The 23,883-nt window shown below is 32.9% G+C and overlaps 1 protein-coding gene across 4 annotated transcripts in view; it reads left to right on the top strand.

Moving 5' to 3' along the window:
- The window catches only part of LOC118192447 (cell adhesion molecule Dscam1-like), an 816,729-nt gene that overhangs the window by 544,409 nt on the left and 248,437 nt on the right, over positions 1-23,883 (top strand). For all 4 annotated transcript variants that reach the window (XM_085823333.1, XM_085823331.1, XM_085823332.1 and 1 more), the window contains 3 exons: positions 5,870-5,968; positions 20,196-20,381; positions 21,413-21,706. In XM_085823333.1, the coding sequence (XP_085679459.1) occupies positions 5,870-5,968; positions 20,196-20,381; positions 21,413-21,706 (579 nt within the window). The remainder of the gene's footprint in view (positions 1-5,869; positions 5,969-20,195; positions 20,382-21,412; positions 21,707-23,883) is intronic.

Here is a 23,883-nt window from a genome sequence, read left to right as displayed (position 1 = left end):
GCGCAGTCGAATACTTTCGCCACGTCCAGCATGAATAAAGGAACATTTTGATAGTTATGAAAAGCCGTGGCAGCATTTTCAACAGGTCTTACTAATTTATTAATAGAAGAAAGATTTTGTCGGAAGCCAAAGTCTTCAGGTGCAGAACACCTTTCTACACAAGATGATTTGTTCAAAAAGTTTCCTAAGCCTCATAATTAGGAGAAATTCTGCAAAGAAGAGAAGTGTATTTATACCATAAAGGAAACCCGTAAATTGAAGGAGATTATCGCGCCATCTTTCCGCAGAAATAGTAAAGAAACGTAAAAAAAAAAAAAGCTTTATAGCCTTTTAAAACCGTTAGGAATAGCTGTATCAGAATTAAAGTCATATTAACTAATCAGGATAAATCCTTGTGAATGTGACAACTTCAATAAAATGCAAATTACTTATTGGAGAAAATTTGAGGGAGAAGATTTTGTGGACCTAGAATCAAAACTATGATTAAATTTCCAACTTTGATTAGCTATCGAAGATTTGTTATTTTTTCTTTCCGGAAATAAAATTTGTGGTTTTTAGTACGAAATCTTAACGCTCTTTTAGTTATATGGATGTACCTCAAAACGACATTGGTAAGATATGCTATAAATTCCCCAAGAATTAAAGCTAGAAAGAGAATCTCTAAGAAATAAGTAAGGGATTTTATTGATATGTGAGGAAATGACTTCAGTTATATTGTTTAATTAATGACTTTAACTCCAATCTAGCTCTTCTTAAGCTTTTAAAATTCTGTCGGATAGAGACTATTTTTGTTAATTAGAATGCGTATCTTTCTCGTTCTCTTAACTCTCTTGCTTTTGCTACAAATACAGCTCCCTTCGTTGCAGAATTTCATGTTCCTTGAAGATGATGGTTACGCACCTTTTCGCCCTCCATATCGATAGAGTGTTGGTTACAATGTGAGCCAAAAGAAGGTTGTTGCATTTACTAATTATATGCGAGATTCAGTTTAATAATTTAGTAAATACAGTAATATATGATTATAAATTAAATTAATGTAGGTATCTTACCTATAATTTTACGATTATAGTTTGTTGAATTTCAATACAGTCAGTAGCATATCGTCCTACTCTGACGTAAGAAAACATTCTGAATTAGATGATTATGTTCACCCTCACATATAAGGAGCTTATTTCAACTACTTGCAATAAAGTTAAAAATTATTTGTTGCTCTCTTGGCAGTTCATGACAAACTGTCATTGCTCATTATAGTTGAACCTTCAATAATAATGCTTATTTTTTGTCTGATACCACGAATTTCTTAACTTCAGAAGATGACTTTGTTTGATACAAATGTTAAATTGTAAACAATTCATCTGTGAGAACTTCTGCTTCAGGCAGTGGATTTCAGAATTTTATTTCGTACTTTGGAAGCATGTTTTGTAGAAAATTTTGCTAGTCAAGAAAGAAAGTACAAAGGTACAAAATAGATATAGATGGCTATTTTTGCCTGTTTAATAATTTGAAGGACAAGGGTATCTTAAAATGTTAAAAGAAAAACAGTTTTAAATCTCGATAAGATAGATAAAATTGATTTGAACATAAACCTTGGGATATATTCTAAAATTCCTTAGTTAAATAATAGGTTTGTCTCTAACACCAAAAAAAAAATTCAAGGTTTAAATATTCTTATTTATTACAAATATTGTTGAATTACTTGAGTATTGTAAAGTGTGTTATTTGTTATCTATTCATTTTAAGATGTATGTATTTAATTATAATTTTCTGCTTTAAAATGAACTTGCTTCAATCCCTTTTTAAAAAACTGGCTAATGCGCTTTGGTGGAAACAATTTAAATTACATTAAAATATCAATAAAAATATAAAGTTTTCATTTCATGATTATAATACAGAATATAATATTCATTATATGCATGCATACCGATTACAGGAAATTTTATGAAAGAAAACATTTTCGAAAAAAGAAAATTTAAAATTTTTAAGTGGTATGTTACAAATACAAAATTATATGTTTATAGTAAATCTTTGCAAAAACAATATTATACTCCAATAATATTTAAATTCCTAATAAATAAAATTACATCCTAATAAATAAAATTACGATACCCGAATTTTAAAATTGAAATAAATGTAAAATCAGTATGAAATTCTTTTCGCATAATTTTCAAACACTCAACGTGTCCATCTTTACTGAAATAGCAGATCTCTAATATTTGCAAAAAATGTTTTTTTTTTTAATACTTCACATCGGAATTCTTGTCGATTCTACAGCTAAATAAAACGCATGGGGATTGTCTATGCAAATAGGATAATTGTCCGATTCACTATAAGCTGCCACCTCAAAATAAGCGCTTCAAGCCAGCTCCGACCCCACCCCGTATGTGATCGTAATTCCTATCGTCATTACTACATACCCTTAATTTCCTTTTACGTCAATTGAGATTGTTGCTTAAGTAAGCTTTGTTTCGTTTTATTATATTTTCATTCAGACTGTTATATTTTGTTCACACGACTATTTCAAAACTGATTTAAGATAACCACATTAAACCTTACTTTAATTCAAACCGTGATCTCAGCCTTTGTAGATGAGATTAAGATTAAATATACGTATCCTGCAAAGTTATCGCAAAGGGTCTGAACACTTTCTAAGCCTAAACACTTTTAAGCACAGATCATTTTCTCATATGCATTCAGATGATTATCGCTAAGTAGGCTCAAGATCCAAAGCGAAATCAGTTGTCAAGAGACTAGGTTCTAAACAAAAAGGGAAGATAAGAGCAAAATCGATGGAATAACAGCGATATTCGTAATTAATGCAACGAGCTATTTTGACTGAAATTCCAGAAAAACACAGTGCATCTAAAAGCTCTAGATTATAGTACACAAAATCATGCCAGGTATTATAAATGGAAGCCGCCAGTATTATCATTCTTTAGAAGAACGACTTAAAGCCAGAAGGCTAAGTATAGTTCGACTTCCTCATCCGCGACCATGAGCGCAAACACGCATGCGCCATTCGGACCGAATTATTCTCAAAATAGGGCGGAAGGATGGGGACTTTCTTTCCCTCCAGCATATCTCTTTCCGGAGAACGGAAGACTTTTACGTGACCTTTCAACGTCACAGCAAATAATAACGCCCCTTTTGGACGAGTCTAAGTGTTTTGGCAGAATGCCAGACAGGGTTGCGTTTGAGACGGTTGAACTATAATAATGCGTTAAACAAAACCTTTTCTAAAGCCCTTTTAAAATTTCATTGCATAATAAGTTGAATGGGGGAAATTATACCTAAAGAAAATGGAAATAATTTATTTTATTGTTGTTGTTGTTATTAATCTGTCTGGTCTGAAATTACAGGCAAGCCCTCAAAATCGTGGCAAGAAGTCAAGAATGCGCTTGTCATTGGCAGGAGCCTTGCGCACTAAATAGGTGACAGTACGACTTTGCTCAGTTTCGCCCCCCCCCCAATTTTGAATGAGAGCACCCCTGAGAGACAGGCTCGATGGCCGGCTACCCTTCTTCCACTACAACCAATCTCTGAAGAAGACTTAAAGTTCGCCAGATATTTAAAGTGCCTCCATGCCGCACAGACACTATACATTTACAAACAGCTATGCCTTCATCGGAATAATTTTCCATAAAATGAACAATTTATGGAGGACAAACGTAAACATTCTAAAGTATAAAATTCTTATTCACATTCTTCTTTATTTATTTAACTTACATAAATTTTTAGAAAATTATAATTCATTTTAACTTTTACAGCCTCAGAATGAAACGTATTTTTCATTTAAATGACAGTGCAAAACATACATTAATACATGTATCTTCTTGGTTTTCAATTTACATTCGCATTCACTTGGTACTAATATCCAAATCTGATAATAGAATTCATACTCAATTGAGTTTGCTTGTTTGATTAAAAACAAAATTTTTCATTTATGATTTTTACTGCAAATTTTGATTTAGTTTATGAGTGCACAGCATAATTATATAAAGCAGTGTCATGATTATTTATACAAATATAATTTTAGTAAGGAAACATAACTGTAGTGTATTATATGAATATCCTAAATTTGTAAACAGAAATAAAGAAACTAAAATTAGTAAACAGAGTAACAGTACTTTTTAAAGTAATGCAGCATGTCCCTGTAATTTGAGTAAAATTTCTGTATTATACTTTCAAAACTAAGAAGAAATCTACGAAGCAGGAAAAACGTATAAGGTATTTCTCTCGCCTTCCTAGCGTGCCTTCGTGGTGTACTGGTTCTGCATGTTGAGCCGGTATTCCAGAGTTCCGTGGTTAGATTCCCGGCGAAGGCGTTGCTAATTTTTTATCATTTCTGCTTCCAAAAAATAACCTAATGTCTCTACAAACGTAACTAGAAATGCTTCATCTTTTCTTATGAGGAAACAAAGATTTCTAAACTAGATAAAAATTTTTTTCAATCTTTTCCAATATTCAAGTGGCAACGAAAAAAAAAAATCTTCTTTGTCACTTTTTATTCTGTCGCTGTTATAATTATCTACTTATTTTCGTTTCAATAAATAATTCACTATCTTGATTTTAAAATAGAACTTCTGTGAATATGTTCTTAATTTGTGAAAGCGTTTCTTTAGCATTCCTTATTTTCATTGTTCTTCTTTCATAGTATTTTTTAATTTAAGTATGCCACTCATATCAAGTTTTACGTTATTTCTTTTCTTGTAATTAATAATTAATAAACATGCTTTTTTTAATTTTAATTTTCTTTGATGTTGCTTATTGAAACTTATCTGTTATCATGTGATACGAATTTCATCGTAATGTTTTTGTTAAAACTCAGTTTTGAAGTACTTTAAATTAATTAACATCGTAAATGAAAATTGTTAATATAGAGGATTAGAGAAGTTATAAGGTATTTTCTCCCACTTTTCCGCTTATATACGTGGTGTATTTAATTATGGCAAAGCACACTAGGGCTATCTGCCTAAGGGGAGGGATGCCTTCTTGGAGGACTTTCTAACGGAAACTGGCTCGTATACATGTTACACATGGAGAAAACCACGAAAACGCCCATGCAGCCAGCCCGTTCTCATGATTCGAACCTCGGACCGAACTACCAGTGTTCAGCGACTTTACCGCTTGGCCGCTTGTGGGCCCTATTCGTGGTGTAACTGGAAGTGTAATCGACACGTATCCGAGAAGTCCAGGGTTCGAGCCCCGGAGAGAGCACTGCACATTTTTCTCGTCTCCTGCTTCAAAAACTATAATGACTGGCGCCGGAACTATAAGGTGGTGGACGATAATTCGTCACCACCAGAATTGGATGATTTGGCCTCTTCATTCCCCGTCGCCCTTTAAAAGGGGAAGCATAAAATGATTTTCTCCCTCTTTTCTGCAGGCCTTCGTGATGTAATTGCAAGTGTATTCGAGAAGTCCAGTTTTCGAGTCCCAGCGAGAGTATTGCACATTTTTCTCCCCTCCTGCTTCAAAACACCTTAGTGACTCTACAAAATTTAAAATTCATATTGCTGGTTCAGTCACACGATTAACGATTCAGATCAGGTGTTTCTGCAAATGCATAATTACAAATATTATTATTTAATTACGAGTGTGGGTAATTGATCGCCTTTACAACATAATATTTAGGTTAATTTTTGCACTCCACAAATTTATTTTGGTTTTTCTGTAATATTTAAATTTTGCGTAATTTAATGCTGTAAAAATAACTATGGTTGACTCTGTTAATTATTATTATGCTAGTATAAGTCACAAATAAATAATCATTAACTTACTAAAATATGCATCCAATTCCTGGTGCAGTCATACATACAAGACTAATCTTTATTCCCTCTATTAAAAATTAAATTATTGTAATTATTTGCAGATCCTCCGAATGCTCCAGTTCTCCGCTTAATCACAGCTACTGCCTCTTCAATTCATTTAGCCTGGGAACTTAACGAAGAAAATTCTAATCCTGTAGCAGGTGAGTACAGTATTTTTTAAATTTTAATTTTTTAAACATAAGAGGATTAGGGTATTATGATCAGTGAAACAGGGCGGTATATTAATAAAATGTTTCTGGTATTCGACGTCTTAATGACTCTGATCATCATGTTAAAATAAATAAAAATTAATTATCAAATGTTTAGACTGCATAAGTGTTCAGAATTTGTTAATGATAAAATGGAGTATAATTAACGAATAAAATGCATAAGTTCATTTAAGTAATGAAAGATTATTCTTAATCTCCAGTGTATTCTTTCTTACATTCTTAACATTTGGTGTATTAAATTACTTTAAATAATTTCTACTGAATATCGAGATCTTAAAATTTAATTCCAGTTTTGACTGCATGCGAAATGTGCAAGTTACGAGTATATATATATATATATATAGAGAGAGAGAGAGAGAGAGAGAAAGTAAAAAAAAAAAACAAATCATTTAAATCTATTACATGTTCAACCTCGATCAAGCAATTGTAAAAAAAAAAAAAAAAAAAAAAAAAGAATTTAAGAATTTTGTGCACAAGCAAAAAAAGCAATCCGAAAATAAAAATGATATCAATGGTGAATAAATGCGCAAATAATGTAAATAATGAAAGCAACAATAGCGCAAATCAAAAACAGTAGTGAAAATTTAAAATTAAAGCGTATACATCTCTCGGCACACCGTCGTCCGAAGGTTGATTTAAAGAGAAAAGTAAATGAAACAGCCTGAGAACTGAGAGTAACAAAAATTTTAAAATTAAATTCAGTCTTCCATAAACTACAAACTGTTTTGCGTCAAATCGGTTTGTGCCTCTATAAGCTGGAATAAGACGTTCATAAGTATCCACTCATCCATGAGTCCCCCGAAACCCAATATTGTAAAAAACAGCAACCAACTCATGTCATCGAAATAACCAAGTAAAAGAAAAAAGCAACGACAAATAACCTCCTAACACATGAAACATTAAACACAGAAACGAGCATAATAAACGAGCTTACTCAATTTAACTAAAATAATCTAGTTAAATTGAGTAAGAACTATTGTGTCGATTATTAAATATGCATATAATATTAACTGGAAAAATAAATCCTTACACCCTTGCATTAACAATGACATTCCGAGTGATGTAAATTCTTTACATTTGGATTATTTATTTTAACTACGTTTTTGGCCTGCACTTTTTTTGCTTTTATTATTTGCACTATAAGGTATGTCTCCCACCTTCTTGGCGTGCTTTCGTGGTGTAGTGGTTCTGCACGCTGGGCGGGTATTCCAGAGGTCCGTGGTTCGATTCCCGGCGAAGGCGATTACTTATTTTTTATCTTGCCTGCTTCCAAAAAATTACCTAATGTCTCTAGAGTGGTGCCAGAACTAAAAGGGTTGTGGATGATGACTCTCCACGCCCAGGGTTTGGCGATTTTGTCTCCTAAAAACCCCAGTCGCCCTTTAAAAGGGGGAGTATATAAGGTATGTCTCCCACCTTCTTGGTGTGCCTTCGTGGTGTAGTGATTCTGCTCGCTGGGCCGTTATTCCAGAGGTCCGTGGTTCGATTTTAGGCGTTTGCTTATTTTCATCTTGCTTGCTGCCAAAAAAATACCTAATGTCTCTACAGCACTATTTACCCATTTTTCACTAATTATCGCAATGTTGTTTTAATTTATTTTTCCACAATGCTTATGCAAACAATTTTTATTTTTAATAATTACTTGATCCAGGTTGAATGTGTAATGTTGCACATTCATTCTAGTACATAGCTGGATTAGGTTTATCATTTCTTTTAATTGTATTTTTTTCATTTACACATGTATATGTACATTTAATAGGATAGCTCGAAGAATGCTGCGAAGAACTGGATATGGCTCTCCGTTGCAATAACTTGGACAGATTTTACTATGTTGTTATAAAGATGACCTTCGAAGACAGACGTAGCCATAAATTCTACGTATAATGTTATTCATTGATAATTATTCCTTGATAATTCTTAGCACACATACTATTTATCATTTGATATCATCATTGTGAGTGAGTTTTACACAAATTATATTTTTAGAACACTGGACAATAATTAGCAGAGGCTAAGCGTCACGTCAGCAAGCAAAGTAAGGTCTTAAAGACAGGTGAAGTAGAAGCTAAAGCGCGTAGTTATCCAACATGTTAGCTGACCAAGATAAAGTTCTCAGTTCTCGAAATTTTGTTCCGAATTACTTACTTCAGAGTTTCGATTTAGGTTCGCATTAGTTACCTCATCAACGTTATTTAGTCATATGTATGCACCGTTCTAGAAATGTTGCATATATATATGTATATATTGTTGCGTTTTTTTCTGACACCAGTTGTTACGTTATTTTAGTCCTTCACGTTCGTGTGGATTTGGAGTGAATAATGACCACACTTCTTGATGAAGTATCTAAACACATTTTATTTAGCCAATATTAATCAGGACAGCTCCAAAGTCGCGTTTTACAGTCGTCCAAGCTCTACTATATATTCGCTGGAACAATCAGCGACACAGTCGTCAGGTTATCAGGCTATAACGGTCGAGACAGCTTCGCTGCCAAGCACCAGACTCTGCTGGGTCGTTCTCGGAACTCCACGTACTTTCGAGACTCTCCACGCTACAACTCGCTATGCACTCGACGATACGCAGAGCACGGCTCCCGACTCTTCGGTTCAGTCTTTTCCGGAGATTAACGCACTCTCTCGTCGATGCACTAACCGCGATACAGTAAGAATCTCTTTCGTTGCACTCGACGACCCACTCGGCACTCGCTACCCGGCTGTCCACGAGATCGACTCCGCTACTAACTGACTAACTCGCACACACTGACTCTCTACGCACCAGCAGGGTTTATATAGTTTTGGGCTTGTGTTACAGAATATTCTGGCTTAAACCGTAAGAATTCGTTCCAGAAGGTTCTCCATCCGTTCATGGCATATCGCCAATTTTGTCGCCAAATGGGCGATTTCTCGCCCGCACACGATTATAGTCACATTCTCTATACCATCTTTTCGAAGCGTATAGAGTATCACTACGTTTTAATGTTACCTACAGGGCTACTGAGGGTATCTAGACACACATTTCTAAAAGAGCATCTTGCCTCCTCCCTAAGTCTTTCCGCTACCGATGCTTTGCTTCACACTGCACAGGAGGTGACATACTGTCTTTGACGGATGTGGTCGTAGGATGCGAAGCATTGACTCTTACGTTATCTGTTGGCAGAGATTGAACACATCTCACATATGTACACCTTTTTGTGTTTGCTGAAGAAGATACTAAATCCAGATTTGATTACAAGTCATTATGCTGATTAACCTAATATACTGCATCTCAGATGAGGCAGGCTGTATATTTTGATGCATACGCTAATATCTGTTTACACCTGGAAGTTGTAATAAGCTTATTACTATGTAAACCCCTGTGAGTACATAATATTAAGATAACGAAAAGTGGACATTCTTTGAGAAGAAAATCGAAAATATTTAGTGTGTAATAAACCGTTGCCACGTGCAAATTTGACAGTTTATTGCCTAGAAGATAAGATGATTATGATATGATAACATATTTGTTATATCATTTTCTTTTCCTTTCATTATCTATTAGTAACAAAATTGGTCGAATCTTCGACGATTTCAACTTCCAGGTCACTTTAATTCTTGCCGGAAAAAATCATTATTTGATTCATGAGCATTTATTTTCAAATTTTCATTCTTGGGAAATATACAGCATATCTTGTCAATCTGATCTGACGTATGTTGGCCATTCTAAAAGAACATTAAAATTTCGCGTCAAGGCATACAACTCGCATGTTCAGAAGGGACGACTAAGCAAATTTTTGATCATATTTGTACACTTAATCATAATTTTGTCTTGAAATTTGCGACAATCATCAATTAACCTCTTTGAGTTGGGGAGGGAATTGGTCTCCTAGAAGCTTTCCATTTTGAAAAACTTCAATTTTATGTTAATGATATTTTAACGCGATTTTTCCTAATCCTTTCAAAATTCTAATATCTTTTTCTCAAATTCAGTGCTAGCCGTTTCAACAGATACGTTCAATTCTACGTTCCTTGTCACTTTGCTTCTTCCATTGCTTTCCATATAAAACAAATTTCACTCCTCCTACTCTGCAAACATTTCTCACTCATAAAAAATGAAAACGTCTGCTCCGGTCAAAATCGATGCTATTTTATTCAAAATATTCGTCATCCTAAGGCTGCGTTTTGCCTAATTTTGAACTTTGCATTTGCCAGTTTCTCTTCCAATTTTAGAGAAATTTTAATTTGTACAATTTTGTAAAGTATTACTAAGAAATAAATGTTAAGAAAACACTATTTTAGTAAACATCTTTGAAAGTAAATTTCTAAAATGATAGTATTTAGTTTTGGAAAACTGAATATTTGCTGCAAAAAATTAAATTTCCTCTTCTATTTTCTTCCTGAAACATTTTGATTAATTTGGATACCTTCTGTCATTTATCAGGATATGATTTGAATATATTATGTTGCTCTATCAAACAGCCAGCGCATGTAAATAACTCAATAAACAGTATATTTTTAAAAATAAGTTTATATACTAGCTCAATAATTTAGTGGAAATTTAAGTATTTTTACCAAATTAACATCAAAATTTAATTGTTGATCAGAATTTTAGTCCATTCAAAAAATTTTCAATGCATGCTGAGGGATTGTTAATGACGACAATATCTTTAAATAATAGTTTTGCACTTTGTACAAAAAAAAATGTGAAAACATTTATTTTTAACACTTTCGTCTTATAAATTATCAATACCTACACACACGCATATCGAAAGAAATATATCGATCTTTCATTTTGTGCGTTGCCAAAGAAAAATTCGCGATTACTACCTAAATAATAGCTTGCAAATCTCAACAATTTTTTACTTCTAATTATTATTCCTCGAAGTTCTTTAGAATAACAGGAATGGTAATTACAGTAATTTGAGCACACTTCAGTAGAGAAATTGTATATTTTTGCGAAGTTTCGTATTCCATACACTTGGAGATATTTTAAAAGCTTTTAAGAAATTAAACGCACTTAAATAGAAATACTTGCCTGGAGGCTTCACTGACTCTTTTAGAAACCTTTTAAGAATATCGTAAAAATGCGAGTCGCCACTAGCTGAGAAAGATTAACTCAGGATGTGCTTCTCTGTGTTCTCTGTCGGAAGTTCTTAAAATGGATACTTATTTGAACTCTTTCCGCGAATAAGAGATATTTTCAAAAGATCTTCTTAAGCAACTCAAAGAATCTTAAACATTATCGTCCATCTGTTTTCAAAAGAACAATATCATGGAAGTATGTATGAACAAACTGCTGTTTTCCAATTTTTCTCCGTAGGTATTGAATTAAAAATCTCTGAACAACAAATATTTTAAATGTCGTATAAAAAATATAATGTATCTAGTGTAATTCTTCTCAAGATAAATAACTGTCCTGAGGAAATGTAACAATTTTTGTTTGTTGTTGTGTTGTCGTTTTTTTCATCTCTTCAATAGACGTGATACAAAAATGGTACATATATTGTCGTGGCTATTAATTAAGGAATAAGTCATTTTTTGGTGCTATATATTTGGTTTATTTCATTAAAATTCGATTAAGGTCTTGAAATACGTAACTGCTTTCTGTTTCCAAAGGTGTCTAGATAAAGATTAGTGTTGTAGAACAGATGACATGACGCATTTATATCTTCAAAATAATATAAATGTTGTTTAAACACTTTACATTGTGAGTTATATAAGTTAAATAAAATGATTAATATGCACCAATTTTGTGCTTTTTTTATATGGGGTCCGTTTAAGGAAAATAGGAGTAAATCAAAAATAGAAAAAAAATTAATAATAATAACAATTGAAGCTGACTTCTATCGAAATACTTTACATACGCGAAAAGCGTTACAAAAAAGTTGTTTTCATAAATTGAAGTTTTAATTGAGACAGAAAAAAAAACAAATGTGATAATGCTCACTCATATTTATGAAAGATGTCTGAAAGATTTTAAAACAACCTCTATTAGTTTTCTCCTAATATTAGACACCTGCAGTTTACCATGGATTTGACAAAGTGATTTATCAATGTGCTTGAACATCAAATATATGCGGTAACAGCGATAGAACAATCTTGTGCGTTTTGCCATTGCAAATGGGAAACATGTCCCTGTGGAAATGAAGCACAAAAGCATTTAAATTTTGGGGAATGTGATAATGACAAACAGAATCGCACGTATATACTTATGATAGCGAAGCACGCAACCATGCTTCAGTATTTCAATGTTGCAGATATTTCGAAGTTGGTGACAGGCAAGGCATCGACAAATTACATACTAACCAGTTATGAACAACAGTAAGAATCTACGCGAGAAAACAGCCAGTTGTATTTTTGTGAATCCTTCGTAAATTTTATAAAATGGATTACTCAGTATGAAGGACTCTACAATGAAAGCGAATATACAAGGGTTGGACAAAAGTATGGAAACACCTTTAAAAAAACATGTTTCTTTGCATAATATGGTGTAGGAAACCCGTTGGCATCCAAAACAGCTTGCAGTCTTCTCGGAATGGATAAATACAGTTCCTGTATGTTTGCCAAGGGAATATTATACCATTCTTCCTGCAAAACGGTGGCAAGTTCAGATAACGATGTTGGCAGTGGATAACGAGAACGCACTTTCCGTTCCAATGTAGACTACAAAGGTTCGATAATATTCAAATCTGGTGACTGTGGTGGCCAGGAGAGATGGGACAACTCCTCCTCCTTCTCAGAAAACCAGTCCTGGACAATGTGAGCTGTGTGAAAAGAGGCTTTGTCGTCTTGGAAGACACCATCACCATCGGAGAACGAAGTTTCTACCATGGGATGAACTTGATCGGCCAAAATGTTCACATAAGTCTTGGCAGTCATGTGCCCTGACACAGTTATCATGGGGCTAGCAGAGAACCCCGATATGCCTGCCCAAACCATAACAGAACCCCCGCCATGTTTCACTCTTGGCAACAAGCAGTCTGTATTATAGGCTTGAGATGGCGTTCTCCAGACGTAAACTCGGCCAGAAGTGGGAAACAATGTGAAAGAAGACTCGTCAGACCATATTACTCGCTACCACTGCTCTATAGTCCAGGTTTATGACTTAAACACCACCTTTTCCTGTTATGGGCATTAGCATCACTGATGAGTGGCTTTTCAATTGCAGCACGGCCAGCAATTCCCTGTTTATGAAGCTCCCTTCTAATTGTTTTGGTACTCACAGGGTTCGGTAACACAACATTCATTTCAGCAGTAACTTCTGCAGCTATGGTCTTCTTATTTTTCGTCAAAATTGCCCTTAATGATCGTCTGTCACGATCACTCAGGACACACTTTCGTCCGCGCTGTGATTTAGCAGATGATGTTTTTCCGCTTTTCAAATATGCGGAATAAATCTTCGATACAGTACCTCTTGAAACACTAAACAACTCGGCTACCTTGCTTACGGAAGCACCTATCATACGTACTCCAACAATTTGCCCACGTTCGAAGTCTGTTAACTCTGACATAATGCAATGACAACCTCACGTAACAGTACTCCGATAACAACTGAACTGTTTAGTACATTTACGAAGTTGTATAGGTGGCGTCAGTAGTCAAAAACGCCAGCGCCACATACATATTTCATTAAAATCAATCTTTCTTTTCAAACATGCATTTCACAAGGTGTTCCCATATTTTTGTCCATCCACTGTATATAAAAGAGTGCAAATGTATCCAAGATGAAATTACCTTTCAAAAGGATTTACTTTTGGTTTAGCTGTATTGTGATTGCTTTATTTTCTAAAATTATTATTGGATAAAACCTTTATGGTAGTTATTACATCATTATTGTTATGTATGAATCTAATTTAGAAACGATGGGGTTCGTACCGATTTATTATAAGCAGTTACTATTGCTGGGATTGAAAGGGTTAGGTAACTGATAGCAAAATATTAAAAGAGACAGTTATGAATTATTCAAATATATGTATGTTATAATGTAGATCTGCTAGGGCAGATAAATCGGCCTCCTTGAATAAGCGCGCAGATATGCTAGATTTAAAAATTCGTTTTTATTTTAATTGATTTTGTGGCCACAAGTATTGGCACTCTAAATCACGCCTCTTTGCATCATTGCGGTAAGAAAAGAAACAGTAAACAGCATCCCAGCTACGCCAGAAGAGCAGAAATGAAGCGTGCTATTTAAGTTTAATTAATTTAATTTTTCTAATTATCAATAATTCAAAATTCTATTAAATTTTCCTATATTGACATTTATTCCAATTGCTGCATAAATTTCATTGTATATCTGATTTAACTATTTACTTCAAATCGAAGTTCTTAACTTTTTGGCAAAATGTGAATAATTTAATTGGTGTCGGCTACATATGCATAATTAAATGTTGGCAAACATCCCGGCCAAAAATTCGCAGATGGAAATGTCAACATTGCGATTCTAAAATATTGTAGTATCAAATATCATCGTCGAAAATAAGGCGGTTCAAAAACTTCGCGGAATAAAAGAATCGTCTTCGAAAATATCGTGGTAAAAAATAAAGTATCGACAAATCATCGCATGACGAACATCGCAGACATGAGTTTTTTAGACGTGCTTTTAAATAATTGTGAAAATACACTCGCATAATAATTTGTGAGCGCAAAATGGAAAGAAGGATAATTTTTACTTTCATATTTTTTATTAACTGAGAAATATTTTCGGAAAATGTAAAATGGAAACTTAAGCATATAAAATTAATGCAACTTAGAGTACTTAATAGAATTTTAAACTGGCATAATTAAGTAGCAAAGGTCAATTATAAATTACTTTTTTACAAAGTTTTACTGATAATTTTTCATGAAAAGTGTAAATAAAAAGGATTAGAAGAAGAAGGATAAGTAACTACATGCACTTATCTATAAAAAATTGCTAAATTAATTATAATATTATTTTCTTCTCTTTTGTTAATCTGATACTAGTATAGTGAAAATTATGGATTGGATTGGATTATTCAATTACAGCAAAGCACACGAGGGCTATATGCCTGAAGGGAGGGATGTCTTCGTTGAGGACTCTCTAAGGGAAACTGGCTCGTATACACGTTACACATGGGGAAAACCACGAACCATTTTATATATATATATACATATATATGGGAGTAAAGCCATACATTCGTATATCCTATATTGTACATATTCATTTAATTTGATCGTTCAAATCCTAGTTATACATTTTTATTAGGTTACGTTCTGGCTCTCCAAACTTATATATTCTCGGATTGTGTTTAAAAGTTCAGACCTTTACTGTAAATAATTTAACATTATTTTCGAATTTTGGTTAAAGGTATTGAGTTGGTAAAGAGAGAAATAGCACATCACCCAAATCCAGCTCTTCCATTTAATTCGAAGTTTCTTTCCATTCTTTTTAAATGGGAAGTTCGTTCTTTATCTAGTGGTTAAACGACGCAAACAATTTATTCAAACAACCGAGAAAAGAGTTATATACATCTACAACCGTCTGTTTTAGCGGCTGAAAACATAAACTTGAGTTTGGCGGGGCTGAAATAAGTAAAAAAAGAAGGAAAGAAACACGAAAAAATATAAATAATGCGAGATCTGGAACTGAAGTCACTTAAGCGAGAGGGAAAATCCAATTTACTGCTTCCTTGCAAGCGGGGATAACGCAAGTGGCGAATATGCAAGATTCCGCACATCCTATTTCGTTTTAACGTTGTAAAAAGGAAGTTTCAATGAAGGGAAAGGGAAAAAAAAAAGTAAGAAGCTCAAACTATTAAAGGATTTCGAAGTTACTCCGTTTTTCGAAACTTAACAAAAAATGAGGCATTTGAAGTAAACTGAACTTCTAAACGCTTTAAGAAGATTTTGGAAGAGCGAGATTGATAGAACTAGTCAAAGCATACATTGCACCGAATATTTTTTGAAATCTGATTCGCTTTGTAATTGCTTTCTCATTTTTTATATACGCAGTTTAGAAGTTCGATTTAAACTAATGTATCATTCATTCCCTTCATAACATTTCTACCGTAATGGAGTCTGTTTAAAGAGAAACATGTCATTCGCAATCTCTTAAAGATATACAGATATTCACACAGCATTAAGCATGAATTTAAAGGTATTTCAGAACGTTGAGCATGCTGCATTGGAAATTTATTTCCATTTGAGATATTAAATGGTCCATCAAATCATATCACTATGAAAGTTTTTAAAATTGATTACTTAGTTATTCCTGGGATAAAAAGCATTGCCTGTACTATACGCGGGACTATCTAAAGCAACCTTATATTTTTCTTTCTCTTTTTTTTTTCAATATTTATTTTCAGGAAGTTGTGTCGAATTAAATTTGTTTTTTTATTTATAATCCTTATCTGTTACGTCTCAAATGCCGGGATTAAATATAGTTATAATATTTTACATGAACGTAATTTAATTCTTCAGCGCTGCTGGCTCTGCTGATTTACAGTAAAAATATTTTTTCATTATTTTGTTGAATAATAATGTACCTTGCTCAAAAAAAAAAAAAAAAAAAAAAACAGTTCTTGTATCTCCCGTTCTACTGGACCGATTGGCGAAATTTAAATTGCGTTGTTCATGTCTCGAAAGCGCGACTTAGGATATGTATTAGGTTTATATATGACACTGTTCTAACATAGGTATTTTGACACAAAATCGGACTTTTATGAAATGATATGTAAATTGTGTTTCCATATTTCGATTCTACTACTCAAATTATGCCAAACTGCTAAGTTTTGTAAAAGTCGCAGGAATAGTTTTTAAAAACCTATAAGGTATTTCTCCCGCTTCCCTAGCGTGCCTTCGCGGTGTAGTAGTCAGCAAACTGGGCCGATATTCGAAAACTCCGTGGTTCGATTCCCGGCGAAGGCGTTTGCTAATTTTTCATCTTTCCTGCTTCAAAAAATACCTAACTTAGCTCTCAAAGTTTTAGCCCCTCTATGTTAATTCAATCTGGTATATATTTATTAGCATTTCTTTTTTTAAATTATTCTTATTTGATTCTTCCTTTCACATTTCGAAATTTAGGTTAATTCAAAATAAAATTCGCGCTTTTTTATTATTTACACTTAAAATTTGATTTTTAAATAAATTTTGCAAAGTTTTCGAAAACATTTTCAATTATAAGCTATAAAAATTTTAAAATCATGTTAAAGTAGATGTATTTCTAGGCAAATCTGCAAAAAATTAGAGTTTTTAGTCAATATTTTCTATGATATATATATTGGCGCATTTCGAAATTTGGCATATTTGTTATAAGCGACAATAACGCCAAATGTGCTTCACGCACTGTGTTGAAATTATTTGAAAGTATGAACGATGACAATTTTACCACCCGTCTGCAATGAAAAAAAAGGAGAGGAACATAGGTTCCTATAAATTAAGAAGTTCGCCAAGTGAATTATTCTTGGCGCAAACTGAAAATAAAATACGCCAAGTTAAATTTTAAATTTCCCCGTAAATTAGGCACCAGATTTTACAAAATTTAATACTTTGACATGATTTGAGTCGTAGAATCGAAATATGGAAAAATATTGGCATGCCATTTCAGAAAAAGTCCGATTTTGTGTCAAAATACCTATGTATAAACAATGCTATATATAAATCTAATATTCTAAGTTATGCTTTGGAGACATGAAAAACACAATTCGAATTTCGTCAATTGGTCCAGTAAAACGGGAAATATAAATCTAACCTCTTTTTTTTCCCGCAGGATGCATTATAATTTTCTTCTAATGTTAAAAATATGTATATTATACATTTATTGAGCTCATGAGCGGCCGACAGTAAAGTCGCTGAGCACTGGTAGTCTAAACATGCGTTCGATTCGAAGCAAACCGATTGTGTGCTACATCATTTTCGTAGTTTCCCCCATGTGTAACGTGTTAAGGAGCCAGTTTCCCTTAGAAAGCCTTCTACGAAGGCACCCTTTTCCTTAGGCAGATAGCCTTAGTGTGGTTTGCCCTAATCAACTAAACCGAGCCAAATATTAATCGTCACTGCTATTAGCACCCAGAAAAAATGATTTTTAAATTTACATAAATTATTTTTTAAAATTAAATTTTAATTCTTTAAAATTCTTTAAATTCTTTAAAATTCTTAAAAATTAAAGTCGTACGAAGATGAGAATGATCGAAATGGATTCCGACAAATTTTTGGAATCCGCGATACTTTTCTCGAAATTAATTTTCACGCCGTTCCGGAGGAGACGATGCCACAAACAAACAGACAGACGTGCACAGAAAAAGATTGTTCAATATTAGCACATACTCAATTCTTTGTACATTAAACTGATTGAAAGGTAAAACAGGATTCAATATCCGAACCAGATGGGGTTTCTGTCTTAGTTGCTGTTAATAGTACGAACAGCGAATTCAAAGCAATATTTTAACCAAACTTTTGTATATTTCGTATAGTTCTATTATATTTTCAGTGTACCACATTATCTGTTATTTGCAGTGTTTCTTTCAAAGTAAAACTTGTGAGCATTCTCAGAATTTTCTGTTTCGTAGTTGACTGTTAAGATACTTCTTTTGAACAGTTAGTCTTTAGATTTATTTGTTTGACAGCAATGCACTGAAACTATTAATGGCTTCTCGTAGAACAGCAGGAATGTAATTTTTCTTCGATGCGATAAACTCCTTCCCCTTGTGAATTAGAAAGAATGCACCGTCTTCAAGAACGTTCGTCTTACGGAGTTCCCATTTCTCAATATAATTGAAACAAATAATGCTTTCCTGCTTTTAAAATGACATCCATGTCTAGAGATAGGGAAGTATGAACAAAGTAAATATGCTTCTGATAAGCAAGTTACAATACCAAAAAGGTGCGAATTTTAAACAAATATGCGCTGTTTCTATTTATGGAAAAAAAAATGAAAGTTAATATTTCATGCTTCACGTTTACTTCCGTGAATTTACCTCTTCTGCTTATCCGTTATCGTAAAATGCATGGAATGTAAGCTGATACTATAATTTATTTTGTTTTTCTGAATTTTTATATGTAAAGTCAAAGAACATGATAGAGGAAAGCTTTTTCGGAAATTGCACAAAATGTTATAACATTCTATATGTGATGGTTATACACAACAAAAGTAAATAGGATACGTTTTCTGTCACTAACATCGGCTTTGATGTAAATCAGAGAGAAATTCCCTTAATTTTCGGTACTTTTCGAATCTTTTTTTCAAATTTTTTTATTAGCAAGAATTACGTTTTGAGTTTCCTTTTGAATTTCTTTTGAGTTTGAATAATTTTTATTAATCTATTTTTCCCTGGCTACGTCCTCGATCTGTCATCAATTATAATTGTGTATGAAGAAAAATAGGTAGTTTCCATTTTTAATGTTCGTTTCTATTAATAAAACGCAGCACACGAAAACTATTCGTCTCATGAGATGGAGCTTGCAGAAAACTTTCTAAAAGAAATTTTATTTATTATATTTGCATTAGGCATTTGAAACTCACGAAAACTCCTATGCATCGGCAATCCACCATTAACCAGTATTTAGCCTTTTTAAAATATTCAAACACTGGTAGGCCACAATTATAAATTATCATTATTTATTATACTACTATATTTAACTGCTATATATTCTCAGAAAGACACTTTTTTGGGTTCATTTATTAAAAAGCTGTACAATCTCTCTAATACAAATAGTATCTCAAATCAGAATATCAGGAAAAGCAATGTGATAAAATATTAACATGCAACCATTTTAATATTACACTCAAATTGTGATTTAATTTTTCTCTAAGTATGCTCAATATTTATTTATTTATTATTATTGTTTTATGTGAAATATAAGATGGCCTCCTGTTTTAGATGATGCATTTTTATGCGAATGTCAGTTAAAGAAATCGCTTGTAAAATTATTAGGCTTTTTTCATGCTGGAGATATGAAAATTTAGCAATGCTCTGGCCAGGATTCGAGCCTGGACCTCTTGAATACGCGCCGAGTTTGCTACCGTTAGACGATGAAGCCATGCAGGAAGGCGGAAGAAAATATCCTATAAGCTATATGCTTGGATTACATACTATGAGCTAAGCACTTGGATTGCGTTCTTGATTTTGTGAATCAGCAAAATTATTATTTTCTTGTGTCAGAAAAATATTCATATTGTAAATAATGTCATATGATTAAGCAAACAACAAGATTTTAATATTTTCTAGGATATATTCTGTTTCAAAAATCCGAAGCTCCAGAATGGGAAGAAGTACAGTTATCGGAAGAACGGAATAGTTACGTTTTTCATGGTCTTCAATGTGGCATGAGGTATCAGTTTTATTTAGTGGCATTTAATGTTGCTGGAAGAGGTCAACCCAGTGATGTAATTTCTGCAAGAACAGAAGGAACAGGTAAATTAATTTTATACTGTACTCATATTTTTACATCACTTCGAATGATTTCTTATGCTAAATTGAAACATTGAATGATTTAGAAAGATAGAATAAAAACGTTATTAAGTTTAAAATAAAGTAATGTGATAATAAATTTAAAATTCATAACTAATTATTTTGAAATGTGTCGTTCCTGAATTTGTAATTGCTATATGCTACTAAGAAGACATGGTGGCATGCAGCGGTAAAAATTAAAGTATCAGTCTTCTGTCCAATAATGTAGAATTCATTTTTATAAATCAATGAGATTAATACTCCTCTCTGATGAATATACCGTTAACCCTACAAAGAACACAAATTGTTTACCGAGAGATTATTAATACTGAAATTCCAATCTAAAAGAATTTTTTTTTGAAAATCTAAAGTCCACGAACTGTGAACTGCAGGCTTAACGTTCATTTACAATTTAAGAAACTTAATATTCTATTCCTTTCAATAAATGCCTCAGCTTGACTGAAATCTATGTTCTATTAATCTGAGTTTCGTACTGCGAAGATAAACATTTTAGTTGTCAAACATTAATATTCGAAGTCTGGACAGTGTAAATTGCCTCAAGGTTATTTGCTGGGGTATGCAAGAATTTCATGTTAATGAGAACTGTAATAATGAAATTTGAGCTTACAACCCTTGAGAATTTAAACGAGTACCTGGTTTGCTAAATTTCAAAGGAAATTTCTTTTCTAACTCAATTATTTATACGTTTAAGCAGAAAAAAAATGTTTCCTATTAAACCCCTTTTCGTAATATTTTAATTACTAATATATCGGCAACATTGTGTCTACGATGCTTGTTTGCTCTTTTATTAAGCATTTTAAATGCATTAGCATATGAATGAAATATAATTTATATATATATATATATACATACATATCTCAGAAGATACTGTTTATAATATTTTAGGTTTATATTATAAGGATAGCTTTTTATTCTATTAAAAAGTCTGAGGAAAAACTTTTAACTCTCTTACCAATTATTCTTATCCATTTTAGTTCCGGTAGCACCCGTGAGAGAATCCTTGCTCACCATCAATTCTACATTTATCATCATTCATTTGACTAGCTGGAAAAGTGGTGGATGTTCAATCAATTTCTTTGTCGTTCAGTACAAGCCTCTTAACCAACAAGAGTGGATTTTGCTGTCCACCAATGTCCTTCCAGAGCAGAGAACGGTAACGGTGACCGACTTGACCCCAGCCAGTCACTACATGCTCCTGATGACGGCCCATAATGACGCTGGAACGACGGAAGCTGAGTACCAATTTGCCACTTTGACACTCTCGGGAGGTAAGGCATTAATCTCTAGCTCTTCGGGAACTTCCATTATTTACAACTGGATATCAATCAGAAATTGCTAATAGGTGTCATTAATGCAACCGCATATTATTAGTTAATATTTCAAGACAACTGATGGGCATACTCTATCATTTAAAGAAAATACTATGAAAATAAGTTTATTAAAGCAGTTGGCTAATGATACGGCTTACAAACGGTAAAATAATTTCCCGGAATAAAACAAGAACACCCCATAACGTTTTACATTTTATCGTTTTGGATTTTATCATGGAATTCATCTGTAAATTGTTTTAATTTTTTATGAACAACGAAATTTTACATTTAAAATTAGAAAGGGATTTTCATTATCCATAATTAGAAATTTTATTTTCAGTTTACCCTTATAGTAGTACTTCTACTTCATTTGCTGTAATGTAACTAAAATATTTATAAATCTTGAAAATGCAATAAACTGCAAATACAAAAGTATAGGAAGTACCAATATATGATTGCTGAAATAAGCTAAAATACCACAGCAATTTCAGTTTACCCTTATAGTAGTACTTCTACTTCATTTGCTGTAATGTAACTAAAATATTTATAAATCTTGCAAATGCAATAAACTGCAAATACAAAAGTATAGGAAGTACCAATATATGATTGCTGAAATAAGCTAAAATACCACAGCAATACCTGAAATCATTTGAAAAAACTGCAAAAGAAAATCATTACGGTTTATATCCAGAATTATGTGTCCAAGATACAAGCTTTAAAAGAATTAAATTCTTTAATTTTAAGGAAACACGGAAACAACTAAGCGAATAAAATATTTTGATTCTATTAGATGGAAACAAGTGTAAGTTCTATACTGTTAGTTAAATATTTTTAGCGTCGTGATAATTTTTGAACCTCTTAAAAAATTCAGTGTGCCGATTTATTTAGTCGTGATTTAACCCATTAGCCGCTGGTGTTGCGTTGACGCAACGGTCAAAATAAATGTGTATATAAATATAACTACCTAACATACTTTATACCAGCAGATGATTTTGTGTAGGAAATAATATGAAGATTGTTTCTGTAAAAAAATATTTGCCTTCAACAATCATTTTGTTTATAATAATCAATCTCATACTTTAAGCAAAATTTAAGCAAAATTTTCGACCGGGTATTTTTGCTGAAAATATTTAACGAAAGAATCGCCGTCTTTATGAGTGATCTATTTTCAGTCAAGGTCACCGTTTATCAGAACATTACATCAGTCAGATGTTTATATTTGTGTTGGGAAGGAAGGGAAAACAGGTGTTGCGTTGCCGTAACGTCAGCAGGAAACGGGTAGTCAATCTCCTTTTTCACTCCTTCCTTTTGTTCTGGTTCATGTTCTGGTTGTTTAAAAATGCCTAGAACGAAGTATCTTACATTAGAAGAAGCCCTTCAAAGATTATGTGATGAAGAAACAGATGATGATAATGTTAATAATGACCAGAATGAAACTGAAACTGTTGTTGTTCCCCCAGAAATTGCAGAGGCTAGTGACGAAGAAGAAAGGAATTGCAATGTTTTAAATAATGATATTTTACCAAATGATACTGCTGAGGAAGTTGAAATTCACGTAAGAAGTAAGTTTCAGCCTTCTAAAAGCAGTTATAGTCATACTAAAAAGTTTAAAAAGCTGAAGACTGAAATCGTGAAGTGGATAAAAAAAGAATTGTTAGTTATGTCTCAGGAAGAACATGAAGAAAGAGATAGAAGAGAAATTATAAAAGACAAAACACAAGGTAAAACTAGTGCCCAGATTTTCGATTTTCTTTTTCGTTGAGACATTTACTCTATTCTCGTTGAACAGACAAATATATACGCTCAGCAAAATAAATAAATAAATAAATAAATAAGAATTTATTGCATCTGAACCTATATGAGAAGATTTATTGGAAAATTATTGCTTGCAGGATATCCTTCTTTACCTCAAGAAAAAATATATTGGTCTTTTGATAAGGACATTTGTTCATGTTCCTGTTGTACGAGAATTGATATCACGTTTGCAGTACAGGAATATGAAGCAGAATTTGCATCTGACAATAGTCGTAAAGTCCGTTGATAACAAAAGACTTGTAAAGAGTATCAAAAAAAGAGTTGTAAAGAGTATCATAGCCAGACTGTTTATAGATGCAAAGTATGTAATGTAGCTTTAC

The sequence above is a fragment of the Stegodyphus dumicola genome, chromosome 9 (genome assembly GCF_044657685.1).
Source record: "Stegodyphus dumicola isolate Sdum_Otavi_A_Nest chromosome 9, ASM4465768v1".
NCBI lineage: Eukaryota > Metazoa > Arthropoda > Arachnida > Araneae > Eresidae > Stegodyphus > Stegodyphus dumicola.
Note: the sequence above shows the minus strand (reverse complement) of the source record. Positions and strands in the feature narration are given on the sequence as shown.